Source organism: Andrena cerasifolii, chromosome 12 (genome assembly GCF_050908995.1).
Source record: "Andrena cerasifolii isolate SP2316 chromosome 12, iyAndCera1_principal, whole genome shotgun sequence".
In the NCBI taxonomy this organism is placed as follows: Eukaryota; Metazoa; Arthropoda; class Insecta; order Hymenoptera; family Andrenidae; genus Andrena; species Andrena cerasifolii.
Genome location: NC_135129.1, coordinates 10283738 through 10302850, shown reverse-complemented (window position 1 = coordinate 10302850; position 19113 = coordinate 10283738). Strand labels below are relative to the sequence as shown.

At 41.8% G+C, this 19113-nt stretch overlaps 4 protein-coding genes across 13 annotated transcripts in view; 2 read left to right on the top strand and 2 right to left on the bottom strand.

The window, feature by feature from the left end:
• Positions 1 to 344: 344 nt before the first annotated feature.
• On the top strand, positions 345 to 4578 carry Hrs (Hepatocyte growth factor regulated tyrosine kinase substrate). Of its 2 annotated transcripts, XM_076823662.1 has the most exons (11): positions 345 to 535; positions 613 to 697; positions 966 to 1041; positions 1125 to 1313; positions 1394 to 1668; positions 1740 to 1815; positions 1889 to 2065; positions 2124 to 2479; positions 2556 to 2869; positions 2932 to 3227; positions 3300 to 4578. In XM_076823662.1, the coding sequence occupies exons 1-11, from the start codon at positions 499 to 501 to the stop codon at positions 3906 to 3908; spliced, it is 2490 nt and encodes an 829-aa protein (XP_076679777.1). In that variant the 5' UTR covers positions 345 to 498; the 3' UTR covers positions 3909 to 4578. The 2 variants fall into 2 exon arrangements, with proteins under 2 accessions (XP_076679777.1, XP_076679778.1); XM_076823663.1 differs by lacking the exon at positions 345 to 535 and having other exon boundaries at positions 692 to 697; positions 919 to 1041.
• Ema (C-type lectin domain containing ema) lies at positions 4259 to 9542 on the bottom strand. 6 transcript variants are annotated; one of them, XM_076823655.1, is made up of 14 exons: positions 8855 to 9542; positions 8665 to 8793; positions 8455 to 8588; positions 8212 to 8369; positions 7758 to 7987; positions 7485 to 7677; positions 6787 to 7419; positions 6593 to 6713; positions 6366 to 6520; positions 6126 to 6287; positions 5877 to 6045; positions 5490 to 5793; positions 5282 to 5412; positions 4259 to 5193 (listed from the first exon to the last, which is right to left on the bottom strand). In XM_076823655.1, exons 1-14 carry the CDS (start codon positions 8926 to 8928, stop codon positions 4745 to 4747), a joined length of 3042 nt encoding a protein of 1013 aa, XP_076679770.1. In that variant the 5' UTR covers positions 8929 to 9542; the 3' UTR covers positions 4259 to 4744. The 6 variants fall into 6 exon arrangements, with proteins under 6 accessions (XP_076679770.1, XP_076679773.1, XP_076679774.1 ...); XM_076823658.1 differs by having other exon boundaries at positions 8221 to 8369; positions 8855 to 9540; XM_076823659.1 differs by having other exon boundaries at positions 5877 to 6021; positions 8855 to 9539.
• The window catches only part of Wake (ankyrin repeat and fibronectin type III domain containing protein wide awake), a 113860-nt gene continuing 104283 nt past the window's right edge, over positions 9537 to 19113 (top strand). For 2 of the 4 annotated variants that reach the window (XM_076823637.1, XM_076823632.1), the window contains exons 1-2: positions 9537 to 9663; positions 14408 to 14550. In XM_076823637.1, coding sequence (XP_076679752.1) covers positions 14545 to 14550 — 6 coding nt within the window. In that variant the 5' untranslated portion in view covers positions 9537 to 9663; positions 14408 to 14544. Of the gene's footprint in view, positions 9664 to 14407; positions 14551 to 17457; positions 17707 to 17822; positions 17908 to 19113 lie in introns of those variants that run through there. The other 2 variants (XM_076823634.1, XM_076823635.1) reach the window with 2 other exon arrangements.
• Maf-s (MAF bZIP transcription factor K) lies at positions 10981 to 12137 on the bottom strand. The gene is made up of 2 exons (XM_076823678.1): positions 11836 to 12137; positions 10981 to 11616 (listed from the first exon to the last, which is right to left on the bottom strand). Exons 1-2 carry the CDS (start codon positions 11866 to 11868, stop codon positions 11251 to 11253), a joined length of 399 nt encoding a protein of 132 aa, XP_076679793.1. The 5' UTR covers positions 11869 to 12137; the 3' UTR covers positions 10981 to 11250.

Sequence of the window (19113 nt, the reverse complement as noted above, 5' to 3'; positions counted from 1 at the left end):
AATTATTATTTAACTGTTCCATTATATGAAGTATCAGTGGCGCACTCAGGATTTAATCTCGAGGGGAGCCGAGTTGAAGGGATAAAAATATTTTTAATACAAATTCATCAGGTGATTATAAATATTTATTTAAACAATGAAATCCAGTCTTCTTTTCTTTTTAAAGAGCACTGTGAAGCATACATTAGAAATAAAACTAATCTCTTCCGGGCACTGAATCGCGCGAAATTCTCATTCAAAATTCAAACTTCAATACTCGTAATCGATTATCTCGCTCTCGGGCTGGTCGATAGTACTTAACTCTGTGTGCGCGCCTCCGCGCGACATGATTCATATTTTACTATATTCTAGTCAGCAGGCTGGCAGTGCCCTCGAGGTACAAGTAGTTGTCAAATTGAGTTTCGGGATTCGGTTGTCACGTACGGGGAAAAATATTCTAAAAAGGCTGATTAAGCGGAAAAATTATAAACAGGAGGGGATCACTCTCGGCGGAGGAAAATGTTTCGCAGCTCGCTCAACTTTGATAGATTATTAGGTATGCTTTTTACTCGCAATGTCAGGAACAAAATGTCCGACTTTCGAGGTTGGTAATTCTAATTGAATTTCTTACAGATAAGGCGACGAGTCATTTACAGCTCGAACCCGACTGGGTTGCGATTCTCCAGATTTGTGATTTGATACGTCAGGGTGACGTGCAGTGAGTGTGCATCGCCGTTTAACCTGCAACTAACCTCCTTCTTCCTTGATAATTACGAAAAAATTCACATTTTTATACTCGTATCGTTTCATTTCTGCGCATTCCTGTGTCTAGTGGAACTTTGCTCCCCGTTTGTTTACGCCGTACCTATTCGCTCCTTTTCCTGTCCCTTAGTTATAGCGATGTAAATAATAAGCACTGTTTCGTGAATAAATAATTAGGTTCCGTCGACAAGTAAATATCAACGCTATGTTCTGTATGTGTATAGACCTAAAGCAGCACTCGCAGCTATAAAGAAGAAACTGACGAATCCTAATCCACATGTAGCTTTGTACGCTCTATTGGTGAGGGATAAGACTAGCTGTACGAATGAGCTACTCGATATCCAAATTATTAGATGTACATTAAAGATATTTCTTTGGCAAAGGTTCTAGAGTCTTGCGTTAAAAATTGCGGTACAATTATTCACGATGAAGTGGGTACCAAGCAATATATGGAGCAGCTGAAAGAGTTAGTAAAGACTACTCCGCACGACAATGTTAAACTTAAAACATTAGAATTGATCCAAGCCTGGGCACACGCGTTTCGCAACAGCCATTTATATAGAGCGGTACAAGTATGTTTACAAAGTCCGTTTGCCTACAAACTTTCTTGTCAACATGAAACACGAATGTCAGCTGAGAATGTACATTTTAGGATACGCTTAACATTATGAAAGCCGAGGGATACAAATTTCCTGTTTTAAAAGAGAGCGACGCTATGTTCATCGCCGACACCGCCCCACAGTGGGCAGACGGTGATGTGTGCCATCGCTGTCGAGTATCGTTTGGAATGATGCAAAGGAAGCATCACTGTAGAGCTTGCGGCCAAGTGTTTTGTGGTCAGTGCTCGAATAAAGCGTCCACTTTGCCAAAGTTCGGGATTGAAAAAGAAGTTCGAGTTTGCGAAGCATGCTACGAACAAGTTAATAAGTAAGCAAAGATCGCTTCGCAACTAGATTCTTGTTACAGCGATGTTTAACTTCTCGAATCTATTTCCATAGGCCATCCATGGTTCAAATTAAAGAAGTAGATTTACCCGCTGAATACCTCAACAGTTCTTTAGCTCAGCAGCAGCAAGTATGTAATCCTTGTAAAGAAAATGACAAATTAAATGAAATGCGTGAAATAATTCGATTTTATGTTACAATAGGTACCGCCTAGGAAAACAGCAGAGGAACTTCAAGAAGAGGAAGAATTGAATCTTGCTATTGCTTTGAGTCAAAGCGAAGCAGAGCACAAAGAAAAGGAGAAGAAGCGCGCGACTAGTGCTTTGAAGTCAAATACGAGCACTCTAACTAGAACGACGTATTCTCCACCACCATCACCCGTGAGTATTTAGAAAAATAGCGTTTCGTTAAGAGATTAAGATAATTGCTGCTTTTCAGGGCCCTAGTCCGTCGAAGTTACAGGAAGAAGAAGAGATCGAGCCCGAACTCACGAAGTATTTAAATCGTAAATACTGGGAACAAAGGCAGACTGCGATTGAAGATCATGCTACTAGAGTAGATGTTACTAGTCCCTCTGCTCCGAACATAAGCAGTCCAATGCCCCAGAAAGTTATAATGTCAAAACAGCAAAACGGAGAAGTGGACAATCAGATGGAAGAGTTCGTTCATGCTTTGCGATCTCAAGTGGAAATATTCGTTAATAGAATGAAGAGCAATTCGTCGAGAGGCAGATCGATCGCCAACGATAGTTCCGTGCAAACCTTATTTTTAACCATCACTGCTATGCATTCGAGGTTCGTTCCGAGAATATCCTAAATTTACGTGGCACGATCGAACAATTTAAATTCCAAACTTGCAAACTTCCCGCAGATTATTAAGGTACATTCAAGAACAAGATGACAGTCGGGTATACTACGAAGGCCTTCAAGATAAGCTAACGCAAATGAAGGACGCTAGGGCTGCCTTGGATGCTTTGCGAGACGAGCACAAAGAGAAGTTAAGAAGGCAAGCGGAGGAAGCGGAGAGGCAAAGGCAAATGCTGATGGCTCAGAAGTTGGCTATCATGAGAAAGAAGAAGCAAGAGTATTTGCAGTATCAACGTCAGCTTGCGTTGCAGAAGATTCAAGAGCAGGAGAGGGAAATGCAGATGAGGCAAGAGCAACAGAAGCAACAATACATAATGGGTAAGCACGCATAAGTATTTTGTAATTTCCAGATATTTTATATCCTTCTGTGTATATTACAGGTGGCTACCAAGCTGTCTCGGGCTTTATTGGCCCGTCTCAAGGGTCGCCTGTTCGCCACGTTCAGTACCAAGGACCCGGATCTAATTACAACCCCATGTCTCCGACGAATCAAGGATACATGTACGGGCAACCTCCTGTGAAGCAATATCCCATGCAAGGGTACAATATGCCGCCGATGAATGCAATGCCGCCTCATATGATGGGGCCGATAGCTAATCAAGAACAACAACCGACCGATCCATCCGTTCAAGGACACGAAGCCATGGGTCGAGTTTCTGTTTCCGGTCCCGGGATGGTAAGTACATTACAAGATCTATCTATCACGTAATTTCTATTACATCTTATTTAATCGATATGTCTTTCGAAGATGCCTCAACTGACAAACCCGATGCCGCAACTACAGCAGGCAGGTGGACACCAAATGGGGCCGCCACCTCCGCAACAAGGTCCGCCAAGTCGTATGGCCCAGGGGCAACCCGCGCCAGGTCATATACCACCGCAACAGGGCGCCCCTCCTCAAATCACCCAGCCCGGGCCACCAAATCAAATGGGTATACCTCAGGGCCACATGGGACCTTCGCCTGCGCAGATTGGACCCGGAGGACACGGGCCACCGGGGCAAGTTGTTGGCCTCCCACCTCAGATGGGACCACAGCAACCGTCTACGTTGCCAGGTCCTCAAGGACCTTCGATGCAGCCACATATTTCAAGCACTCCTATTTCGTCTCAGGGAACCGGTACTATCCAAGTACCTCCAGGAACTACTGCTGGCCCGATTTTAACGTCGAATCAGACGATCCAAGCTCCCCAGAGACCCGGCATACCAACGATGCAGGGTATACCTCAAATCCCTGTATCTCAGGGGCAGCAGATGCAATTCCAACCGGTAACATCTCTGTCAACTGCGACCAGCGAACCGGCGCCGGTGAAAGAGGGTTCGAAGCCTGAGACGGCAGAGCTGATTTCCTTCGATTGAAAGAATTACATGCGGATGAACATTAATCGATAATTAGAAGTGCATTTAAGGTAACCATCGATTTAATATAAACTTTCATTTTAAATTGGCATTGAGTGTTTTAAATCGGTCGTAAGATTTGTTATGCTCTTTATAAAATTGACGAGAGTTCAACACACTTTTTAACACATTCAATATACATTTGTTTAGCAAACCTTTCTATGTGTTGTGCAATTTTCTGGTAAGCAACAATGTGTTTTCTTAGCCTACGTTAATGGGTGAATAGGATCTGTCTATGTTTCGTAGTGACTAGCGTAAAGGTATCTAATTTTCGTGAAACGAGAGCTCGGTGTAATGAAAAACAGGAAGGATTCCATTGTTGGTATTTATTCTGACTCGTAGAAATTGCCAACGGTAATATATACATAAATTAAATACAAGATTTTGTTGCATAACTCCTAGCGAAAAGTTACTTGTATAATGTTTAAACAGCGATAACATAAACTTCCAATACCTACATATATGCTAAATAAAATGTATATACAAAATACTTATAAGTTATATAACACGAAGGAACTAAAAAGCTAATTTCATCAATAGTGGATCTTTTACTGAATACACAATGTCTTATTTTTTACAAGATTAATTCCGAGGTGTGATCATCCTTATTAAAAGAGTTACGAAACATTGAGATTTCTTTCGAGTCATTGCTTAGAAAGTACTTGTAGTAAAACCATTATTACACGGATCGAAGACTTTTTTTTTCATTAAATCTAACTCGCATATACATTTCCGTTCCTCTCCCGTTTCTGAATTTAAACTACGCGTTTTATTGAACCATCTCTTCTCGACCACGATCATACTGTTTCCACTTGACCCTTCCTGCGCGGCTTCACTTCTTGCTGGCAAGTGAACGATGTCTCCTCAGAAAGCTTTCTGATCACAGTCGATGGCTCGCCGTTAGCCGAGCAAGCAGGAATTGGCCCCTCTTTCTTTTCCTGGCATGTGTGTAATATGTTTAATCCATTAGACGTTAAAGACGCTTTTCGAAGACGCATATCCTCTAAAGGAATCTCCTCGCTTCGCGGCCTCGGCATCTTCGGCGAACTATCTCGCGATCTTAAACCGTTCTCCTGGCCCTTTTCATTTGTATTATTTTCGCCACGCTTGGAAGTGGACGACGAAAGGCCGGGGGAAGGTCTGGCAACAGTTTCCCTCCGCACTTGGGTCGCGAACCCAGGCACTTTGTTTACCGTAAACATTGGCCGCTGCTGATCCTTCTGCCTTTGCCCGCGGCCCACTATTCCTGTAATTGAAGGGCCAAGTGTTGAATAACAGTTGAATAACTCACGTGGCGTCTATCGGTCTGACTTTGACCGCGAGACGTGTCTTACGTTCGTGGCGTAAACCGCGCAGAGCGTAATTCGGCGGTGTTGAAGAGTGGGGCATACTCGTGGGAATGTCGAGTAATCTCGCGATTTGATTCATTTTCTTCTGTCGTGCTTTTATCCTTCCTTTCGTTAGCCTTCAGTCAGAAGTAAGGTTCGTAATGCGTTTTGTGTAACGTTTGATAATTATAATGAAATTATCGCGACAACTCACCTTTGCTTAGCAGCCATACATCTAATGTGATCGTCGAAAATAAACTTTGTTGATAATAACGGGACACGATTGGCGGTGCTGCTACTTAAAGGTTTGTATATCGTCAAATGTAGACACCTAGAATCATCCTTGTCGCCCGCTACTTCGATATCTTGTAAAAAGCCCACCAATTTCGCCACTCCCCAACCCAGCTTGCTAGTGTCAGGTTCCACGAGTATTAATTGCATAACGTCGATGACTAAGAAACGACGGATCTTCTGGCCATCCTTCCACACAACCGTGCACGCGATCAAGTCACTATTATCTATTTGAAAGTACAATATGAATCTGGCGTTTGTGAATTTCGGCTCGATTTATGATTAAGCAGTGTAATAAAACTAAAATAACTTTTACTTAGGTCAAGGACATTGTCGACTTGTACACAGTTGGCCGGGTTTGTCAAAGGCAATTGTGTTTCCCCTTCCATACTGAGAGTCAAGGATAATTCTCTTATTAGAAAAAATACTCTTATGGCGCGTCGTGCTCTTTCCACCTGCGCAAGCATTAATTTCATTTTCTACTTAGTAAGTTTAACCAATTGCATCCCAGTACTAATGTAGTTTTTGAAACAGGTAGAGTCGTATTTCGCATACTTACTTCTCCGCATGGTAATCTTTTGGTAAATTCGATACCCGTCATGGGGGTGCCTGTTGGGGGTAATAAAACATTACTGTCCATCATTAGCCATTCAACGTTCAAAGGTCGTTTTTGGATTTCACTGTACTCGTCCTCGAACATATCCAAAAATATGTCTTCGCTCTAAAAGGCAGATCGAAGTATGTAGCTTTCGTTGGAACATGTATGATAGTACAGAATAGATAAGTTCTGAGAACACACCTTATAAAAATTTTTTAATAACGACGTGCTCTGCTCTTTGGCCGCTTCGATCGCTGCCAAATGTGAGTCTTTTAACATGCTGTGCCCTTCGGACATTATTAATTGAGTCAACAACTTAATTGCCAATTCCAACGTGATGAGCCTCACTTTAGCATCTGATAAAAATATTATTCGTGAAAACGCATGTCATTGAAATATTGTAGGAGAAACTTTGGAAGTTGACTCACTTGTTTGGCAACTTAATGTTATTATATGAATTATTCTGTCGATTAAAATTTCGTTATATAAACTTGTCGACGAATTTCGTGAGCTGGATAAAATTGGGTCTAAAGTTTTACGATCTATGCCCTTAAAAGAATTGTTTCATTAGAATACATGTCTCGAGTTATCCCGCACAATGTGCTTAATGTACTCTTCTTACCGGATTGTTGGCTAGTCCGTAAAGTAAACACAATGCAAACAGTGCGGCGTAATCGTTCTCTGTGCAGAATAAGGAATTTAGGATAGTTTCTAAGAACGGTTTATTCGACAATGATTCGTTCACATTTGCTTGCGCTTGAGGAGTTAAGGGGCTTTCCAGCGCCAATCTTTGTTCTTTTTCTTCGTCAGTTACATTCAATTCTTTGCTCTCTTCTAAATCTTCATTTGGAATGCTCGTGTCCAGTTGTTCTGGAGTTGATGCGGATACATTTCCCGTCGAAGCAGTATCAAATGATGTACTAGGACGATTCACATTCAGTGCTTCTTTAGCCTCGTTTTCCGAATTCTCCCTATTTTCTTCCTCGCAAAGCTCGTCCGACATGGTTAACGATTCGCTTAGATTTTCAAGGGATTTTTCTAAACTTTCTTTCGGCGGCGAAAAAGCAATCGGTCTTTTCGATGTAATGTCGCCATACACTTCGAGCACTTTGCTCGCACCTGTTTGAATTGTTTCTAAATCTGATAGTAGCATTACTGCTGCTAGCGTATGTACAAGAGGGCCGTGAGAGACTATTAGAAACACTTGAGAAAGCAGGAACAGAGCTACTACAATGCTTACATGCTTTCTCTCTTCCTATTAATCAAAAGAAAATTACTGCCTCGCTAAGTAATTTGTAAATTTACCAATTATATACATACCTGATTTTGGCACAAGATACTTTTATGTCTCATGAGTGAATAAACATACAGCGGAACTAATAATTTGTGTAGCAAGTGCTCTGATAGAACTTTATTCAAATCGGATATATTTAAACAAAGAATATCATTTAAATAGTGTAAGTGATCTAAATGCTCCGCTACTAAATCCGACAGTCTGTTCTGACTTTGGTGACTGAAACATACACGCATACTTAAGGGGAAGCTTCTTCCGAAGATAATTAATTTATTCGGTTAATAAGTTTTCAAACTTACTCAGCATCATTTCTGACACAAGTATCAAGCTCTATAATGTGATTACCAATAAACCATACAAGATTACTGAAATATGGTGCGGCAGTGCGATCTCTTATAAATGCGAGCATGGAGGCATCTTCTACCCGATATACGTTTAAAGTTAAGGTTCGCACTGCTATACGAACCATGCCCTCCGAGTGGTTAAAAAATTTAATTGCCTCCGTGTACAATGGAAAATCATTGGTGTGCTGATAGAAAAATCAAATTAAACAATATCCTCTTTTATGTGTGTTCGGTGCAAAATTTAAGTAATGAAGATGAAATAACGATAGTGGTAGAGAATACAGTATGAACTTATTCAGCTATACGTACATTCAAAGCTTTTAATATTAGGCAAAAGAACTCTGTCAAAATGAATGGGCATGAAAATAGCTAAAGTGAAAGAATAGACACAGAAGATTATTACGTGTACCTTGTTTACCTCATTATAGAAGAAGTGAATGGTGTGTGCATTTAACTTCAAGCTTAACGTCTTTAAGAAACTGATATAATACGCCATCACCTCTTCGTCGCTGAAGTCAAATTTGTGCACTATTATACTGTTTACATGATTGTTGCTAAGTAAGTAATCTAAAAGAAAGAACGGACGCATCAATTGGACCTCCGTAGCGGAACTGCGAAGCCAGAATTTTAATAAGAATTCTCAAGAACTCACACAAAGAAGTCTCGTTACGTATGTTCTCAAATAGAATATTCAATGTCTGTAGCAATTGAACACATACATAGCTTCCACATTTTTGCTTCATAATACGCAGGAAAAAGGAAAGCATATTCTTCTCCAAGAAAAAGCTGACGATTAAAGATAATATTGTTATAAGGGCAAGATTAATATTCGTTACATGGCTAATACATTAATCATGCTTACTCGAATACGCTACTATCATTTTGATCACCCCATATTAAAATTTCAGCTATAGAGCGTAGAGTTTCTACCAGTAAGCTCCTATTATTTTCTGATACAGTTTGGTTTTTCGATAAGACATTGTACAAGTACCTGCGTGTAACAATGGGAGAACAGTTAAAGGAAGCAGAGATTTTTAAATATTAATACATACTTAAGGTGCTCCAGAGAATGGGGATTCTTGGGCTTCCAGAGCCCTCCTCCAAACCAACTTCGACTTCGAAACATTTTTTAATGCAGCGATCGCATTTGGGTGGTGCCTTTCATTTAGCTCACATTCAGTTTCTGTTATTTCGTTAAAGGAATAGTCCTGGCACTTGTTAATGTTACTAGTATTACAAGGAATTCTTTCTATTATTCGGTAGTTATCAAAACCCTCGTGAACGTTTAAAAGAATTATCGAAATAGTAATAAAAATCAGCGCATCCTTCAGGTTAGATTTCTTAGTTCTAGATTAATCATTCTTCTCTTTATTGTAATTACCAATCAGTTTTATTATTAAGAAAATTGCATTTACTTCTCGCGCACATTTTTCTAATTGTACCGCGTGTCAATTTTCGAAGTGCTCTCGTTCACATACGTAGAATTTTGTACAACGCAAAACGAACCCTACCCTCCATTACTGAACGGACTATGGTGTAACGTGTTAGGTTAGTTTGTATTTTGTTGTCATTTGCTGTCTTTATTTGCAATGTTTAATTGTCGAGAAGCATGCCATTCGCGAAGAAACGCATTCCCCTGTAAATCGCTCGATTTTGTTTAAACTGTATCCACCTGCGTGCGAGCAGAAATCAGAAAAGAACGAACACTCTCTCTAATAGCAGTCGACGATAGATTAATTTGTTGACAAATCACGAGATACATACCAGAGTATTTATAATTAAAAAATCTCGTGCGTGTCATTAACGATGAGAGTGTTAGAATTGTACAGTGGTATTGGTGGAATGCATTATGCGCTTCAAGGTGAGACACAGTTATACTCTCTTTGCACTCCCCGGGAGAACTTAACCTCTACTTTTCAGCGTATTTCCATATTTTCCCTATGAAATCCTGCGCGTTATGAGAATTATTATTATATTTTAAATGAAACAGAATCGCAAAAGCAGGAATTCCATATTTTCAGAAAGTGGTGTCGATGGTGGCGTTGTTGCAGCAGTTGACATAAACACCGTCGCGAACGACGTGTACAAAAAGAATTTCCCTAACGTTTTGCTCATGAATCGCAATGTTCAGTCAATTTCTGCGCAAGAGATAAATGATTTAAAGATAGATACTATATTAATGAGTCCTCCGTGTCAACCTTACACGAGGGTAGGACTCCAAAAAGACATATTAGATAACAGATCTTCTTCGTTATTTCACGTGCTGCGACTAATTTCGCAAGTAGAAACTCTAAAATATATATTGCTCGAGAATGTAAAAGGGTTTGAGAAGTCGGAGATGAGAAACGCCGTGTTGAAATGTATGAACGAGTGTGGATTTCATTATAAAGAATTGATCGTAAGTCCGTGTCAATTTAGTATTCCAAATACTAGGTATAGATATTATATGCTCGCTAAGAAAGAGAATCTGGAATTTTGCTTTGACAATGTTACATCGGATTTCCATCTACCACAAGATGCTCTAAAACTTTTACCGAAAAGTAAACATGATTCGCTAGCGGAGAAAAGTTGCGCGAGTGATTCTAAAGCAGAGAAGAAGTGTTATGAATTAGAAAGAATTTTAGAACACGTCGAGGATACACCGTATCTGATACCAACAAAATTACTCCAGAAAAGAGCCTGGTTATTGGACATAAAGACGGCACAGAGCAATGGCTCTTGCTGTTTTACAAAAGCTTACGGTCGTTATGTAGAAGGTACAGGATCCGTGTATTGTCCATATTCGGAGGAAGTAATCGAAGAGAAGTTTCTGGAGGCAAAGAAGTGCGACCAGGAATCAATGGAAGTATCGGAGATTCTAGAAAAACTAATGTTACGATATTTCACACCCAAAGAAGTATGCAGACTAATGTGCTTTCCAGAAGACTTTACGTTTCCGGAGCACGTGACGCGCAAACAGAAGTATAGATTATTGGGTAATTCAATTAATGTACACGTAGTTAGCAAGCTAATATTTTTATTATATACTGGGAACAAGACTGTATGAGTCTGTTTACAGAAATATATTTTGTACGCTTTTCATAAAATATATATATATATATATTTTACATCTCGAAGCAAATAATCTGATATTTATTGCAAGAAATGGGATATCGCCATAATGTTTAATTGAATATCATACATTAAAACATTCAACTTTTAATAGAAACAAAAGTTATATACATGTATTAGGTGACATTGGATACTAGCAATCGTACAATTGTTACATCTCGAATCACATAGAGGCTACTATTCTAACTAAAAGTGCACCACAATTTTCATTGCATTCTCAATGTTTGGAGAAGTCAATAACCCAGCTTTCTTACACTGTCCAAGGCTCGCACAGGATTATTTGAAATCCAATAGTTTCATTGCTTTCCAATACACACTTTGGCGTATTTCAATTGTTTTATATCGTTTCTAATTCAGGTGGAATGTGAATCTTTTTCTCTGCTGCGAACTTCTTTAATGCCTGATACTTGGAATGCCAGGACTCTACTTCTTCTCTCATGCGATTATTATCCTCCTGCATGGCCTCCATGTCGCGGTACTCCTGCGTCTTTTCTGACTCTAGCTCATCCTTCTGTTCGATTCTTTTGATACGGCAGCTCGCTGCGTATCCTCTGTTCTTCAGTGTACGCCTGCGTTGCTTCATACGTACTATTTCCTCCCGCGACAACCCTCTTAACTTTAATTGCCTGTTCAGATCCCTCACTGATATCGTGACTAGCTCATCGTCGCTAATATCTAGGCAGGGTCCAGGTGAAAGTGGATCCTGTGCATAAGAGGTGTCCATAGCGTTAAGTGCGTAGAAACCTTTTATTTTCACGAACAGTATAAACCATTGACATTTATCTCGTAAGAATGCATCATGTTTTTGATGTGAATCATAACAGACAGTTTTACTTAGTCCGTGTCATGTTTACACTTCCCAAAAAGACGCAGCGTGTCGTGAGAACAGATCAGATACCGTACAAGAGAGGGAGTTACGTACCATTTTTATAGATCGCTTCCCATCCATGGCCATTTTTCCGAACAGAATTTTTCAAGTTCCAACGTCTAGTAGCCACCAAAGCTTCAATTTTTCTCTACCTTTCACGCAATCGGGACAAATTTGCTTAGTCATTGTAGAATCTCATGCGGGTCAATTCGCCATTCGTCGGAGGTAGATGCCTTTGTGAAAACATCGACCTCTTCTTCCCATAAATTGCTGAGCATAATCTTGCAGCAATTAATTCATTTTGCCGTTAAGAATGTACTGTACATTCATTCCTATCCCATGGAATTCTATAAATGATTCTTACAATTGTTTTATTTATTAATTTTTAACGATTTTATTAGATCGATTGATCATTGAATAAGCGATGGTTTATAGATGGTATGTCGTAGTGTTGAGTCGGGCGCGTTCCTAATTTAGTTAAGTTATTTCTCGATAGAGGGTTTTCAAGGCACGGTAATTCTCGATGGTTGCTTTAACGTCAAGGTTTTGTATATAAGCAGGGCTAACGTTAGAGCGAGGTAGCGGGTTTATTAGTGGACACGAAGGTATTCTCTGGTACAAATTGTGTCCGTGGTACCTAACCCAGACCTTTCTAATGGCAAAAAGTTGTTTGTGTTTGTGAAAATTCCTCTTCACACGCGTGTTTGGCGCAGAACACGTCAATTTGGTTTGTTTTTCCGCCCTTCTTCCAATTTAAAAAAAAATCAGAAGGGTATTCTCATATATAAAAAACCCTTTCTTTTTTGCTGGAAGTCTGAAGAACCTAAAGCTCTCGTTACATTTTCCCTGAGCGCTTCCCATTTTATTTTACAAAGTATTACGATGCACGCACGTAGCTCGATATTCGCATTTCAGCAATAAAACATAAAAGTTCGTATTCTATAAGTAAGAATGGTGGCGTTGCGAAAATATTCAAACGCGCAGAGTGCGTCGCGACAGTGGTCCTAAAAGCTGGCCAGAATTACTTTTTCGTTCTAATGCATTCAAATGTACTTAGAAGTGACGCAATGGAATTATTTCATAGTATTTTACAAAAATAAGCACAGCATGTAAAAAAAATTAGAAATAAGTCGATTTATTTACATGATTTATTTTATTGCGTCATTCTCGTATTGAGATTCTCGTATTCAGAGTTACACACACACACATACACACACACACACACACACTAAAAACCATAAACATCCGCAAATCTCAGAACATTGTTTCGTGAGATATATATATATGTTTATGGTTTTTAGCTTAGACCATATATACTTATAGACACGGCTTCAGATAACTGCCTTGACGCAAAGATTAAATTATCTACAGTTACAGCGATGTATAAATATTTCCGAAAATGCGATTTAATCATTGTCTTTGCAATTCTTTATACAACATGTTTGCACCTTTATTAATAATTATTCAAAAATTATTCACAGAAAAAGATATAACCTCACTTGTATATATGGCATGAGGTACTATCCACCATTTTGAATTATCTTTTGCCCACAAGTGACGTCACTTTTGTCCGTTATTTTTGCTTCACTACGACTCGTGACTTCGTATAGAGCAGGCCGTGTCTATAGGTTTATATGGTCTAAGGTGTTTAGTACGAAAGCACATGCATAAAAGATTTATGAAATGAATTATGACGTGTCTCGTGTCCTTCGTTATATTCTTCTTATTCTACTTGTTGAATAAAAGCAGCGCCTACGCGAAGCATACACGGTATATTTTCAATATTTTTTCCATCGAATATGTACACAGATCCAGCAGATTACATCAAATACAATACTGTAAAGCAATCAGTAGCCAAGGTGTATCGAGTACTGTACTGTTGACGTATTTTACAGATTTCTGTGATTCTTACAATATCATTTCAAGCAAATTCTAACAAATCCTCTCCAATGTATATTACTTTCTGAGGCTTTATAATTAACCACAGAGTGGCTAAACAAACATTAATAAATTTACAAGCACCTGTATTTGCGAAGCCCTTGCGGTTAATGAAAAACAGCCGCCATAAATACAGTTAATTAACGAAGCCAACATTTCTCAATTAGTTAAGTGAAGTTCAAACGATGGAAATGTAGAAATGAAAAAACGTGTAGCCTTCTTGCTTTTTCGAGCCCATTTTGCATTACCAATCTTCGTAAAAATTTAAAACCTAAATTTAAAAACATTCACTTTTTTTTGGTATAAACTTAATAAGGATCAGTTTTAAAAAATAAGCGGTTTGTTTCTCAATAGCCAGCGTTTGTTTATTAAACGATCTCGTTTAGTATATTTACCGAAGTTGCGTACACATTGCCGGCAAAACGTTCAACAAATTCGAGTTTGATTTATCGGTTTTTTGTTTACCACCTTCACGGTTAAATATTTTTCTCGTTTAATTCATTTCCACTTTTTTCCATCAAACTTTAATGGGGCTTCGAGTGCTTTACTTGTAAATACAATCTTTCGCGAAAGCTTTTATGTGGATCTTTTTATTATGGATAAAAATAGTCGATTATTCTTTGCTGGGGGAAAGACGAAGGGTATCAGTGTCGCGCTAATGTTGACCAAACTTGTTTTTCCGTTGCAGCTTCCAGAAACAGCTATTATCCCCCTGCAGTAACTCAATAGCTAGGAAAATGGCAAGAATAGGGGAAGATTGCAGAACAAAATGGGACGGTATTACAAGGAGCAGAAGGAAAGGGAAACGGTGTCTGGCTAGGGAGGATGAATGTGAGTTAACAAAAGAATAACTTTAATAATGGATGATAAAATTGAAATCTCGCTGCATATAATAATATTACAGGCTCGAATTTCAAAATATGCTTTTAACACTATTCCTGCCAAATATTTAACTGGTATAACGTGTCTTAGCTTTCCGTAGCTCCTCTAATTATTTTTCACAGCGTACTCTGCAAACCTTCATAAAGATATATTAAATTCAAAAACTCCACATACACCATATAAATTTGCAATATTATACGAAACCCTGGGTTTTCTATGTATAACTGTATCCTGAATTTACATTTTTCTGAAATGAAAGAACGAGGGTTTCTTTGCCTTTTAAAATTGATGGCGATTTAAAAAATAGGGACAGGGTCACGCTCGCCAGGTACGATGAACCGTTTCCAGCGAGTTATTATTGGTACGAAGAATGGTTACTGCGATAAAATTATCGGAAAATTGCCAATCCCGCGGGGCCAGGAAATCGTCACGAAAGTTCTTAGTTCTTCTATATCCTGCCGCCGCTAGGAATTAACTTCCCATTCTGACATTTCCTTCGCAACATAAACCATTCCAACCTCTTTGCATTAAATATGCAAGCTAAATACGGCAACCCACTTTCGATAAAAATACAAAAAAAAAAACGCTTCTAATCTCCCACTTCTGGGATATTACCTATAACTTGTTATTGAAATTCGACTATTTGCCACCGTACTCGACCCGAATTACACGCGAGCCGAGCATTCGCTCGGTTCTATTTTACCCGAACGTTCAGCGCATCCCGGGTGTCTCTCGTTTCGCCTGCACCCGCGAATTCTCGATGCAAATCTGCAACGATAATACACCCGCAGGTCCGAGCGCAATAAGCGCTTCGCGTCAGCTCCTTAGCATTCACAAGCCGAAGCTTATCAGGCAGGTTCGCTGGCGAAAGGGCATCACCAGAGTCGAGACAATTACGGCCCCGGTGGCGTAATTAGTCCGTTTGTAGTCTCAGGCCGCTTCCCACGAATTTGTAATAACTAAAGCCCTGCGGTATCGCTGTAATATGGCTAACGATTCTGTTAACTCGATCCGTTCCGCGGCTTGTCTAACGGTAACCGTAATCGCGTTTACTTCGCCGACGCGCCTCTTAATTAGCGTCGATTGGCCGCTCGAAAGATCCGGCGAGTACGTGCGACCGTTGCCCGCGAAACTTTCGCCCGACTTGTTTCCCTTGCGTTTTCGAGGCTCCTTTCGACTTCTAATTGAATCCAGTTCTCGGCGAGAGTCCTATATCGTTATTCGGCTCGGTTGCGCCCCGCGGTCCGAGTAAAAGTACTTCCCGCGCTCGTCCTATCGGCCCTCGGACTTTTCGGCGGTCCAAGGACTTGTCGCAATGCGGCTGATCCAGTGTCCAGGTATCCGTGCACTGGCTCCTCGGATCCTTCGCAACGGCGACGATTGATTCGCGGCTAGTAAATGCTGTTATTATCGCCCCGCCGGCGGAGACGCGATTTCCTTGGGTGTGTTTTCGGGAGGAGTGCCAGGATAATGGGCAGGGAGGACCTGTCTCCCGTGGCGACCGAGAACAAGGTTACGTACGAAGGCAGAGATGTATGTGTCGGAGAGGAATGAGACGTATAATCTCCCAAGGAATCATTTTCCACGGGGATCGATTTCTGGCTGGGTTACAGCGGCGTTTCCCCAACGCGAGAGCACCCGAGCATCGTTTCGAATTGCAGACGTTCATTTTTCTCGAGCTTCTGTCGCGGAAGGCTCGCTTAAAGGCTTAATCTATCGCGAATCGATTCGTTTAACGCACCAGCGACCGCGGTCTCGCAGCCGCGGCGCGGCGTCTGACATAACACGCGGCTATACTACTAGCTAGCGCCCTGAGTTCAGGAAAGCGACGATTTCCACGAGCCTCCTTTTGATTTCGGCTCAGCGTGTTATCGTGCGGACGCGATGACACAGTGCGGTGCATAATTCACTCCGTACGGGGTAATGAATAGATCGTTGCGAACTGCTGCGCGATTGCTATCTAAATTAAAGCCATAAAAGCTGCAGCTTGCAGTGCAGCGACAAACAGCTTACTCATCGCTGGCCGATGTTCAGCAGATGCTACCGACAGTATCATAATGCCCATGGCAATTTTTCAATTCCTCTCCCTGTCTCGCCCCCCTCCCCCTTTCCATTCAAATTAAACGACGTTGATACAGTTGTCTGTTTATTTTGGAGAATCCTCTGGAGACACCCAGACCCCTGAGATTTCTCTAGATTAATCAGAGGACCTTCGCGGAATGCCATAAAGTTCGCGTTTAACTTCACCTCTCTGCCCCCGAGTAAACACTGAAGTTTTTAGAGCCTCGGGGACATCCCGAAGGAATAGATCGGTCCATTGTGCGAATCATAAAGTTTTATTAGAAGAGTAAGGAGAAGGTTCTGCCAGAAAATATGACGCTGTCTTAAATTTCGCGAGATCCATCAAACAGAGAGCATCCTCCACTTTAACTGCCCCATCTCCCGCCACCCTCTCGGGAGCGGGCGACGGGGTGACTAAGGATTTTACAAAATGTGTCTCGGCCATCAAATCCACTCAGACATGTGTTCCCTACCTTCCCCCCTTTTCGTTAAGTATTAAAATCTGTATGTACAACAAGCTAGTCGCATCCCCCTCGGCTAGACCTTCCCAGAAGCCCGTAGCGTTCGATCCAGGATCCCCCTCGCTCAACATTGCCACCCCGTGCTGGTCGGATGATCCTCGCTGGCTCGATCCCGCTGGATCCTCCGGTCATTCGCGGAGGTTCGCAGAAGTTGTTGGCTGCGACTCGTCGGCGGGTTTACGTGGCCCTCGTCGGCGACGCCGGGCGTCGTTCCGACGTCCTCGGTCGTCCTCGGACGCGTTCGGTCGTCGCGCCGACGTCCCGTCGCGACGCAGCTGACAGTCGGTGGCCGAACATCGCGACGCGCGCATCGTACACGCGTGCCACGCGATACGCATTCTGCTTCGCGACACGCGACCATACCCAATTGCTTCGACCAGTGAAAAATCGACGCGTGACCCGCGTCAGCCCGACCTCCCTCGATCCTAGTCGACCGCGAGCTCCGTGGGATGGACACTTAGCGCGGGCTTCAGCTGCGGAAAATGCACAACGGCAGCCGTCTGTCACGCAGACGACACTGATGGTCTGTATTCAGAACACGCGCGCGATCAGAGTTAGTTACCCTCGCGAGTTCGCCGCGCGCGATAGGAGTTACCCTTCGCGAGAACGCCGCGTGCGTCCGCCCCGCGATCTCTCCGCAAGGGATGGATCGTCTTGGGCGCGCAAGGGTCAGAGAATCCAGGGCAATAATGCTAGGACACTGTACTTTAGTCGTTTGGAAATGGTACCTTTGCCGAACAACAATTTCTTTTAGCATCCCCAATCCGATAGAGTATCTTCGTTCTCAGTTGGACACTGGTCCCAGTGCTTTAGAACACCGTCTTGGATGGTCTTCGCGATTGTCGTGGACCAATTCCCTAGGTTCCTTTCGTTGCTTTAGTTCAGTGGCTCGAAGCAAGTGTCGAGGCTGGTGCTACGAGCGAGCGAGAATAGGAAGTCGAACAGTTTAAGGAACGGGTGATATAAGGGGTCGTGGCTGCTTCTACGTTTCCGGGTGGCGGGTTAAACAGTTCTATGTTTGAATCTTGTAAACGGTTCGCTCCGAAAACTAACATATGTTCTCCAGCAGTTTAATGCATACGTGGTTGGCGAAAAGCTACTGAGCGAATCGGGGCCACCGTAAGTTACGGAAAACGCGATACCACTTTCGGCGGTAGGATTTTCCGGGAGAGTTAATGGAGCTTTTCTGGTGTCTTAGTACCTTCCCAACATGCCCCGGATTCTATCGGCGTGTCTGCATGGTCGGACGCGGTCGTTCTTATTTATGTTGAAGAAACGTGCTTGTTTACACGTTTCGATGGTGGCCCCGATCGGTCGTGCATGAATAGATAAATTCCTGTCGATTCGATGTTCGCCGGTGAGAGTTTCCCTCGCCTGCTCGTCGGAAGTTTCCGCGTTTTATCGAGCCTCTGATATCTGAGAAGATTTTCCTGTCCATATAACCCCGGCAAGAGGGGTAGATAGCTTCGAATGGAAGCTACTCGGGATGATCGGAGAAGAACCCTCTCTAACGAGCATTCGCGATGTAAATAGAGGAACAACGAACACTCGATTATTGAACCAGCTCGCTAAAAGGGGGGTGGGGGTGGAGAAATTCCTAAAATTTCCAAATTATGGCGCGTGAACAACTTGGGAGATCGAAGTATCTTCTTAATTATCGACACCGCGAGTTGGCTGATTCGATGGAAAAATCTTTAGCTCTTTACAGCTTTACACCCCCGTTCTTTTCTACCCAGCGCATGCGTTTCCGCCTATGGGAATGTTCTTCGTAGATTAACTCACACGAGTGACTCGAAGCAATGATTGTATGAATTATTCAGTCGTACTCGCGTCGTTTGTCTTTGGATATTAAAAACGGGAAGCTCTCGATTACCATTGCGGACGGTAAATCAGGATCAGTCTCGAAGGCTCCCAGCCTTCCTGTTTCCTT